This window comes from Acanthochromis polyacanthus, chromosome 3 (genome assembly GCF_021347895.1).
Source record: "Acanthochromis polyacanthus isolate Apoly-LR-REF ecotype Palm Island chromosome 3, KAUST_Apoly_ChrSc, whole genome shotgun sequence".
Lineage (NCBI taxonomy): Eukaryota > Metazoa > Chordata > Actinopteri > Pomacentridae > Acanthochromis > Acanthochromis polyacanthus.
This window is the reverse complement of record NC_067115.1, coordinates 29898738-29910249: the sequence shown is the minus strand read 5'-3', so window position 1 is coordinate 29910249 and position 11512 is coordinate 29898738. Positions and strand designations below refer to the sequence as shown.

The following is an 11512-nucleotide window of genomic DNA, read 5'->3' as shown; positions in this document are numbered from 1 at the left end:
GCTGTTAATAAGCTGCTGAACAGCTGGACAAGGCTCAGTCTGGTTCGTCTCCACCACTGGGAGGAAAATGGACGTGGAGAAGGGTCGCCGTAAGTCCAGGGGTCTGAGCAACCTGGAAGTTTGTCTCATATTTCTGTTTGTGGCGATGACTGGGGCCTGCATCGGCCTTGTGGTCGTCTACTTTGTCGACAAAGATGACTCTCCTCCTCATATAGAAGGTGAGTGTTCATGCTCGGAAAATATAATAATGCAAACACACACCACATCTGAGGTACTGCACTTGCATTTTTCTGATATCTCCTATGTTTATGTGCTTACTTTGGTGTGCAGATCAATTCTAAAAACCTTCGTTCTTCATACATTACTGTTCAAATGTTTGGGGTCACCCAGGCAATTACATGTTTTCCATGAAAACTCACACTTTTATTCATGTACTAACATAATTGCACAAGGGTTTTCTAATCATCAGTTAGCCTTTCAACACCATTAGCTAACACAATGTAGCATTAAAACACAGTGATGGTTGCTGGAAATGTTCCTCTGTACCCCTATGGAGATATTCCAATAAAATTCAGCTGTTTCCAGCTAGAATAGTCATTTACCACATTAATAATGTGTAGACTGGATTTATGATTAATTTAATGTTATCTTCATTTAAAAAAAAACTGTGTTTCTTTCAAAAATAAGGACATTTCTATGTGATCCCAAACTTTTCAACACTAATGTATATGCTAGTCTAGCTAACCCAGTCTCACATTTCTTCCTAGAAAACATCTCAGAAATTACAATTTCAGGAAATTATGTAGAAACTGTCAGCTGGGATAGGCTCCAGCACCCCCCTCAACCCTAGTGAGGATAAAGCGGTGTATAGAGAATGGATGGATGGATGTAGAAACTGTGGATGCATAACATAATATGTTACCTCTGCTAATGTGCAAAAATATCGACCAGCGATTTAAAGAAAATCAGTATGTGGAGCAATGTGTGGAACTACAAACAAACTAACCAATACACATGCAGTTGTTACAGATCCATCCATTAGCTATAAACTGATTAATCCTCATTAGGGTCATGGGGGTGGGGGGGATGGAGTCTATCCCAGCTGACTTAGGGTGAAGACAGGAGACACCTGGACAGATCTCCAGTTTATCACAGGGATACATATAGAGACAAACAATCACATTCACACCTACAGACATTTTAGAATCAGTAATTAACCTCAGCATATTTTTGGACTGTGGGAGGAAGCTGGAGAACGCGGAGAAAACCCACATATGCACAGGGAGAACATGCAAACTCCATGCAGAAAGATCCCTGGAAGGCCGGGACATGAACCGGGGACCTTCTAGCTACAAGGCGACAGTACTAACCCCATATAAACATGTCTAGCTGAAATGATCTGCATGTATAACATTAACCTTTCAGCACATCAGCAGTATCGCCATGAGACTGCAGGTATCAGCATTTAGCTCAAAGTACAGTCTCACAGCATTGTAGCTTCACCATAGACTCTTAGTGATGTTGTAATTTCCAAAAAAAGCCTCTTTAAATTCTAATATTTTTCTTCTCAGGAACAAATATCAATAGAGAAGTGCTAATCAACATAACACAGATAGCTGCTGAGTGAAAGGTTTGGGTTCATATTGTTCCCTGCTGTTGTGGAACAGTAAATAAATTTTAATATTGGAACTTTCACAGGGAGATTTACATCTGATGCCAGTGAAATGGAAGCACGGTGAGAAGCAAACAGTGATGCTTATGTCTGACCCCCGTACTGTCCCGGTAATTTCACAGCAGTAATAAATGCGCCATCACTACATCAGCAGCCTTTACCCCCTCCTCCATTTCTCCTCCACCTCTTTCCAGTTTCATTTTTCTTTCAGCAAAATCATTATTTATTTTGCCCTCAGGCAGGGAGACAAGAAACCGCAATGAGAGCCGACACATTTCTGCTGCCTGATTTTGGAAAACAAATTTGGGGAATTGTTTGTTGGCATGACGGGGATTAAGCGGTGGAGTGATTATCAGCAGAAACCATTTGTTTCCTGCATTACAGGTCATCAGAGTCTTCTGTAGCCCTGAGGAAAAGTTAAGTGTTGCATACAGGAGCAGCTGTGAGGAGTTACTGTAGGACTGGATGTATTACCCCTCCTGTTGTCTTCATTTACAGGCACCAAAAAAATATTGTTTCCTTGTCTGAAAAAAATCCAAAAATTCAGCAAAAAAATTCCTCAAATTGCTGAAAATTTGCAAAACCTTCAGGAAGAAAATTCCAATAATTCCTTGAAAGTTTCCCTTGAAAGTTTTATTTACAAAAAATCCCCCAAACTTGATAAGAAAATTATTGTAAATAGTTTCAATAAATTAGTAAAAATCTTCCAAAAAATCCTAAAAAATATCTAAAGTGATTACATATATATCAGCAAAAATTCCAAATATTTTCTTTAAGAATATTCAGAAAAAAATCAACCAAAATCCAGTGAAATTCGCTGGATTTTGGTAAATTTTTTGTGAATGTTCCGAAGAAACATTTTAACATTTCTTTTTTTTCCACTAAAAAATGTTCAAATATTTCCAAAAATGTTAAAAATGTGGACATCAGAAGTTTCACTGTGAAAATAATTTTTTTCTCCACATTTTCAAACTTTAAAAAGGGTCAACTTTGTCTTAACATTGGGGTGGCTTGTTTTACACAGCAGAACGACACCGCGGCTATGTTTACATGCATGTTCTGCCTAAAAAACAGAATACGTCCCAGTTTTGTTGTTGTGACACACAGCTGTGCTCCAGAATCTCTGACAGAAGCTGCTCAGGCCACGAGGGAAAAGCCTGCTGCTGTGAATGACTGAATAATCAATGGCGCTGCCGAGGCTGCAGAACTGGCTTTAATTTACACCGCCAAGATTACACAGTGATTTTTAATCATTTGAATATCAGAGTAAACAGAATGGCTTCACCTGCAGTGCTGTTTGTTAGTGCAGTAACAAATCAATGGATTTCCATGACGCCCTCCGGATGAACCGCTGATCCCTCCGTTTTTCATTTCGCCAAAAATTCAATTCATCCAATAGTTTTGTTTACGACCAAAACCTGCAACGCCAGTGGATTCCCTCTAGCCACAGATGTGCGCTGTATTCAGACAAAAGTGGAAAATATGAACACGGTAAACAGTTAAACCTGCATGTTGTGTGTTTTTTTGAGCATGGTAGGGGTTTCTTAGTCTTTATTAACCCTCCTATTATCTATGGGGTTAACTTGACTCCATTTAATGTTCAATGTTAATATTTTTTTTTCTTCATATTTAATGACTTTTCCTAACTTAATGGGGACAACTGGGTAAATATTAAATGAATGTGATGTTTTCAATGTCCTGTACACACGTTGTAGCATCAGTGTCATCAGGCTTTTAGCTAGAAAACATAGAATAAATATCAACAGCTTACACTATTTAGTTTTGGTTGTTTTGGATGATGTTGAGGTCACTCAAACATGCAATTTTATAGTCTTCAAAAACGTTAGGGCCCTAAACTTTTTGAAATTGTGTTCGCTTTTCCTGGGGTCAAACTGAACAGAAATAGTTTTTCATTATATGTTATAGAGAACAAAAATATGTACTTTGAAATAAGATGAAGCCACTAAAACACCAGAAAGATCTGTCTCTACCATTTTAGTTCAGGCAGTGAGATTTTCTTGTAATCTGTTCTGGATGCATGAGGGAAGTGAGAAGGGGGTTGTTTTATTGAAAGGGCTACTTAGGCAGCCAACAAAATGACATAAAGTACCTGACACATAAATATGGGGAACAATTTTGAGTATGATCATTTTCTGGAGGTTTAGATTGCTGGAGTGAAACTGACCTCAGGTTAAAAGATGTTGGTACATTTCAAGGTAATAGAAGGGTTAAGGTTGGAACAATGTTTTCCAATGTAAAAATGAAATAACAAACAAACAAAACAAAAAAAATCCCAATCCAGAGTTCTGGTTCTGAGCTGGTATTTAGTAGTGGGCTCAACCAATTATCACTGTCATTATTTTCTATCATCTAAATCCAGATATTATAATTATTTCATATGGTGCTACTACAGCTTTATTCTCTGTACTCTAGTCTGGTCTCTAAGAATCTCCCACCCACAGCACCCCCTGATTGATTACCTGTCACCAGTCATAGTCAATCAATACCTGAAGATAAATGTTGAATTTTTTTTTTTTTTAATTTGGCACTTGTCAAACACACATAAAGGTATCTCTACAGAGTGCCGAATGGGGAATTTCCGTTACTCTAAAGTTTGACACCATAGTTGTTGTTTTTTTACAGTAACTACAAATACCAGTTATTGGTATCCTTGCTTAGAAATGATCCATATCGACCCTGTACACAGTAATTAAAAGCTTCAGCTCTGAGGCTCATAAACATGCTGTTATCTACAGATACATTCATGAGCTTCAGAGAGCAGTGGAAGAGGACATTACCAGCAGCTGTTCGTTGAGCCATGATTTCCACAAAGATGGCTCAGTAACAACCTTTTTCATTCACTTCCAGGGCCCAGCTCTGGTGTGGCGGTCCTCAGGATCTGACCGGAGAATCAGGCACCTTCACCAGCTTCAACTACCCCAACAGCTACGACAACGGCAAAAGCTGTGCTTGGCAGATCACCGTGGACCCTAACAAGGTGACAAAAACCATCGTTGCTGCTGCTCCAGTGAACCCAAACAGTCTACTTTTAAATGACCCCATGCACAAAGAATATTTAATGAAATGCTGACTGAGAGATTTAAACATTACTCTTTTATTCATGTGCTAACATGAATAAACACAAGAGTTTTCTAATCATCAGTTAGCCTTTCAACACCATTAGCTAACACAATGTAGCATTAGAACACAGGAGTGATGGTTGCTGGAAATGTTCCTCTGTACCCCTATGGAGATCGATCCATCCATCCATCCTCTATACACCGCTTTATCCTCACTAGGGTTGCGGGGGGTACTGGAGTCTATCCCAGCTGACTCAGGCGAAGGCAGGGGACACCCAGGACAGGTCGCCAGTCTGTCGCAGGGCTACATACACAGACGGACTATCACACTCGCATTCACACCTACGGGCAATTTAGAGTACTCAATTAACCTCAGCATATTTTTGGACTGTGGGAGGAAGCCGGAGTGCCCGGAGAAAACCCACGCATGCTCAGGGAGAACATGCAAACTCCATGCAGAACGATCCCAGGCCCACCCCAGGATTCGAACCAGGGATCTTCTTGCTGTAAGGCGAAAGTGCTAACCACTACTCCACTGAGATATTACTGTAAAATGATTAATTTAATGCTATCTTTATTGAAAAAAAAACGACTTTTCTTTCAAAAATAAGGGCATTTCTAAGTGACCTCAAACTTTTGAACGGTACTGTGTAACAAGTCTGAGTGCAACTCAATCCCTGATAAGGAGCAATAATAAACGGCAGTCAGATAGCAGCTTTCATACACTACGGCAGCCCAACGTGTGTAAAATAAAAGAGCAGATAGTTCATGGTGCAATATTAAACCAAACTTAAAAAGAACAAGCAGATAAAATAGTAAGCAATAGAAAGTGTAATAGTGCAATAGTAATTATCAGCACGTAATCATTTCCGTAATCATCATCTTACATAATGTAATTTTTACACTATAAAAAATGAAAATATTTTAATTACATTTCTTACAGTAATTTCTGAAGCAATTTACTGTTATTTATTTTATTTTAGTTTAACTGAACTTAAAATTATTAAAATAATGCTGTTTAACTAAAGTTAAATTGGCTATAAAAAATCCTTATTTTACAGATATTTGTCAGTCTCCCACCCCTTTCACTGTTTCTGACTAAATAGTTTTACACTGTAATCAAAAAGTTGCAGTAGAACATTAATATCAGATTTTATGCAAAGCAAACATGAGTTTTCACCATAACAGCTGGTGTTGTTGTTTTCATATTCAGAGGCGAATGGCTCGACAGTTAGTCTTGGTTTGGTCACAAGGAAAACAGAAAGTGTTTGTTTTTTGTTTTTTTCCTAATAAATGAAACACTTCTTTTGGACTGAAATGGTCTGAAACTGCTTTCTATTTGAAAACCAGTTTCAACATGGCACTGTGCAGATCAGAACAAGTCACTGGTGTCTGTATTCCAGACGGGTGCCTGATGAGTGGCGTTTGTCTCGTTGCTGTTATGGAAACTGTCTAATGTGAGGCCAAGCAGTCGAAGACAGCTGGGATGAATGCAGCGGCAGCATCGTGGACAGATGGCTGCCTTGTCTCCTTCATTCTCCTTAGCTTTCCCCTCCCTAGACCCACAGGACAAAACAAAATCCTTGATCCTTCCTTCTCTGGCAGCCCGACTGACTTCTTGCACTTCGGCTGCTTCTCTCTTGAACGCTGTGTTTCTCTACATTCCAACACATGAACATGCATCAGATTTCATGCTGAGGACTCACTCCTGCCCGTCCAATTATCAACTTCTCGGAGTTTTAAAAAAAAATATTAAAGCTGTTTAACGGTCAAGTTCTCGCAGCCTTGCTGGTCAATGAACACAAGCAAGTCCGCCAGGTGGTGCTGCAACTGAGAGTGTATTTCGGCCTATGGTCTTGTTGATGGCAACCTATCAAAACTGTCCACCGGGTGGCGCTATCACTGTGAATGTATATCGGCCTAGGTATGTTATCAGGGCCGGACTGTGACCACACATGTAAAGTTTGAGGCAGATAGGAGCATCTACAGGCTAGTTAGACAGCACTTCCTGTTTCATGGTAACCCATCCATCAGGTGGTGTTCTCTCTGTGACTGTATTTTGGTCTATAGAATTCATCAGGGCCAGACTCTAATCACACATGTAAAGTTTGAGGCAGATTGTAGCATGTACAGGCCAGTTACACAGCATTTCCTGTGTCATGGCAAACTGTCAAAATTCTGCCAGCCGCCATTCCTACATTCTCGATTACATTTTTGTGGTCATAGAGCCTGTTTGAAATTTTCCAGGTAGCGCTATTCTGCCATTTCAACTCACACCCAACAAAGGGATCCACCTTTGGTACTCGGACCCAAATATAGATGAAACATCTCTGCATTTTTCTCTCCCTCAGGTGATCCATCTGTGGTTTGAGGAATTTGCTTTGGAGGACACCCAGCAATGCACGGGAGACATGGTCACACTGCGAGATTCACTGGGAATCATCGGTAAATCTCACATTTATTCCAACCTAAGGAGACAAGAGAAATCATTTTTAACCTGGACAAAACCAGTCTAGAACCAGGACACAACCAGTCTAGAACCAGAACACAACCAGAACAGAACCAGTCTAGAACCAGGACACAACCAGAACAGAACCAGTCTAGAACCCGGACACAACCAGGACAGAACCAGTCTAGAACCAGGACACAACCAGTCCAGAATAGTACACAACTAGTCTAAAACCAGGACACAACCAGTCTAGAACCAGAACACAAATGGTCTGGAAGCAGGATAAAACCAGTCTAGAACCAGGACACAATAAGTCTAGAACCAGGACACAACCATTCAAAAACAAGGACACTATCAATCTAGGGCCGAGGCAAAACCAGTCTAAAACCAGGACACAACTAGTTTAGAACCAGGACAGAACCAGTCTAGAACCAGGACAAAATCCATCAAGAACCAGGACACAACCAATCAAGAACCAGGACACAACCAATCTAGAACTAGGACAAAACCAATCTGAAACCAGGACACATCTGGTCTAGGACCAGGGCAAAACCTGTCTAAAAGCAGAACACAACCAGTCTAGAACCAGGACACAATTAGTCTAGAAGAAGGACAAAACCAGTGTAAAACCAGGACAGGCGGATCATTTTTGACCCTTAAGATGTTAAGATCAGAGGAGTGTTAAAGCATGAAGCTGAGTCTGTAGACAGATAGGTGGGTTTATCAGGACTGAGCTGGTGAGCCCCTCAGGTCTGCTGCTCCACTGCACACTGCTCTGCCTTCAGTAACACAAGCCTCGATTCGTTTTCCAACCAGACTGTAGAGTTGAAAGCATGAACATCTTGTGTTTGCTTGGAATGATTTTTTTTGTTTTGTTTAAATGACGCATCCCCCCATTCCGTGTTTGTTATGTAGAGGCAAATTAACAGGGAATGGTTTAGAGAAGACAGGCTGGGGCACAGATTCAAAGGAACGGCCAGAGCCACATTGGGGAAATGAGTGAAAAATGTGCGTAGTTTGTTCTTGGCAAGAATAGACTTTACATAATTAATAGATACAATATTTATTCATTGTGGCAAATGGATGCCGAAGGAGCAACTTTAAACAATAAATATTCCACATGAGATAATCCGTATAAATAATTAGAGACCATGAATGTAGACATTTGTAGCGTTCTCCATCCCTCCCACGTGGTTGTTTTATGCCAATATGTGGCTGTTTTCATTCACATTGTGATCTTGCAACATCATATTGTGGTTGTTTGCGATTCCCATTCTTTAAAGCAGGGGTGTCAAACATGCGGCTCGCGGGCCAAAAGTGGCACCCAGAGGGTTCAATCCGGCCCGTGGGATGACTTAGTAAAGTGAAAAAATTACAGAGAAGATATTAACTGCAAAATTGATGTAAATTTGTGGAACTATAAACTTAAAATAATTTCTGAATCATGACAAGTAGTTGTGATCATAAAGTAAAATAGTAGATTGTTCATTGCTCTGCTGTGGTTTTGTGTCTCATTTTTGTAATATATTGTCTTATTTTTGTTGTTTTTTTTGTCTTTTTTGTCCGATTTTTGTCGTTTTGTTTCTGATTTTTGTCGTTTTGTGTTTTCCTTTAGTCGTTGTTTTGTGTATCATTTTTGTTGTTTGTTTCTCACTTTTGTAATTTTTTTGTCGCTTTGTAACTTTTTTGTCTAATTTTTTGCCTGTTTTTTGTTTTGTGTTGTTTTTTTGTCATTTTGTGTCTCAGTTTTGTAACAATTTGTCTTGTTGTTGTTTATCTTTTTTGTCTGACTTTTGTAATTATGATCACAAAGTAAAATACTATATAGATACCAGTGGCTAAATGTTTTGTGTCTTTATAGAAACACTGTGATCTGTAGATTGTAATGTTGTTGAAATTCAACTTATTTTTCCTAAGAAATTGTAGGTTGTTCATGATGTTTTGTAAAAAGATAATTCCATGAAGGTGAACTTTTTTGCACTAAAACAGAGGGAAAATTTAGACTTGTGGTTATTTATAGGTTATTATGTTCTGATTTTACTGGTACGGCCCACTTCAGATCAAACTGGGCTGAATGTGGCTCCTGAACTTGACACCCCTGCCTTAAAGGATATCTTAACACTTGCTTCGTGCCTTTAAAAAGGTGTATTAATTAGGTGTTCTGTCTCTCTCTGCGTAACTTGTGGACTATTCGTAGGTAAATACTGTGGCTACACCAAACCCAAACCGCTGGTGTCTCTGACAAACCACCTCACCGTCTACTTCGACACCAACGACAGGAAAACCGACCAAGGATTCAAGGCTCATTACAAAGCGGTGTCTCCGGAGCAGGCAACAGGTAACATTACGAGTGGAAATCCATTTCAGCTCAGAAACTGCCCTGACTTAATGTTTCTGTCTTACGGTATATGATTGACCTAGAAAGTGAATGTTGGGTAGTAGATGGGAAATGAATTTGGTGAGGGGAGGTGGAGGGGCTGTGCTGTAGGTATCCTTGAGGTGTCTGTGGAGCTGAAGTGCTCTTCATCCCTGCTGCCAGAAATAGCCGGAGCCGGTGGCTTTCTCCAAGGTGATACAGGGAAACTGATGACCCCCGGCTTCCCGGAGCAGAACTACCCGAACGGAGCTCTTTACCAGGTGCTGCCACACTCACAAACAGAACAGCTTAACATTTACTGACACTGAGGTTTAACATCTGAGAAAGCACTGCTGACATTTATCAGAGGGTGTATGCTGTAGGACATCATAACACCCAGTACACTCTGTGACAAACTGTAAATAAATATTTAAATCAGCACATGCTGTATACCAGTATTTTCCAAAAAGCTGCTAGCGCTGACATTTTTATTTTTATTACAGAGTGGGTCACATCAATATATGAGGTCAATCATACCCACGAATCCATTTAGATGATTAACTTGATTAGCATAAAGAAGAGGAATCGGCTAGCACGGCTCTCTCCATAGTTCAAATGTTCACCCGAAAAATGTTTTATTATGTTGGTTTAATCCATGAATAACCATTAATCAGAATATGACAGTTGATATTATGACAGAGGTGTTGTACCCTTTCTTTTCACAAACAACAGTCGAGCTTAGTGGCTTCAAAATCATTGAAACATAAACCTTTTCTGTTACATTTTCTTCAACATATTCATTAATAATAGGTAATAAACTATCAAATGCTTGATTGGCTCAGCTGACACATCAATGGTACCATTTCTATTCCATGTTTTATTTGTTGTTTGCTAACCCTACTCTAATCACAGTAACAGGGTTGCTAATCCATGCTAATGTTAGCTTTTTCTCAGCAGTAGAAGCTAGATATTTAGCTAGCTGTTACTGCTGACCAAGAGGACAAACTGACTGATGGAAAACAGTAAAAAGAATTAGTCTTTTCCTGATAATATGAGGTAGAGTGAGACATTCAATCAAGGCTGACAATGTTGTGAAAATACAAATAACAGAAGAGAGGACATAGATTTGCTCTACACATTCTTTTGGAAAACTGTTTGATGATGTTAATTCCAGCATTTCATGAGATTCACTTTTTTTTTCTTCTGCTAAAAAGTTATACTAACATGTTGTGGGACACGTTCCATGAATAATAATAATTATCTAAAATATTATGTTGATTAAAAAATGTTCCCACAATTACAAGAGATATCAGTGAAAAAATAATACCATAAAAAGGAGATCTAAATTTCATTTTAACTGTTTTATTTGAGATTCAATTTGGTCATCAGGGGGGTGGGACGAGAGAAAAATGTCATTTTAGGAGGAACTCCAGACTTATTTGGTATTTAAAAAAACATTTTCAAACATTCTTTTCTCCTTTTTTAAATATTTGGTCTCAGAACAAGTACATTTACACGACTGCATGTTTTAGTATTTTGTATATGGATTATTTGAAATTTGAGGGGTGGGATGCAAAATGTCCTCCAATTGTGGAAAGATCCCTCTCATGGAAAAGCCAACTTCTAAATAGGTAACTTTGGTACACAAATGGAAGTTTTCAAGGCTTAAATCAACAACCAAAGAGAGAATTTTAAAAATGAAGTAGGGTGATATCAGCTAATTTGGGCCACTTTTTGGTAAATCGCTTGAAGCACTAACAAAAAACAATGTATTCTATTAAAATGTGGTTTTATGGCTAGTAATGGTTGTTTTCTTTTAATTTTGCATTGAAATTATCTAGTAAATAGGATTGTTTAGTTCCTACAGGTCTTGATACATCAGCTGTGCCAATTTTTTTACACAAGCAAAGTTCAGGTAAAATGGGCCAGCTGATCAGGTAAAATGGGACGCTTAT

At 39.1% G+C, this 11512-nt stretch overlaps 1 protein-coding gene across 2 annotated transcripts in view; it reads left to right on the top strand.

The window, feature by feature from the left end:
- zgc:154142 (uncharacterized protein LOC555481 homolog) overlaps positions 1-11512 on the top strand; it is a 36297-nt gene continuing 24785 nt past the window's right edge. Inside the window, exons 1-5 of one of the 2 annotated variants that reach the window (XM_051946186.1) lie at positions 1-222; positions 4541-4670; positions 7104-7197; positions 9399-9539; positions 9741-9838. In XM_051946186.1, the coding sequence (XP_051802146.1) occupies positions 68-222; positions 4541-4670; positions 7104-7197; positions 9399-9539; positions 9741-9838 (618 nt within the window). In that variant the 5' untranslated portion in view covers positions 1-67. The remainder of the gene's footprint in view (positions 223-4540; positions 4671-7103; positions 7198-9398; positions 9540-9740; positions 9839-11512) is intronic. The other variant, XM_022198532.2, reaches the window with a different exon arrangement.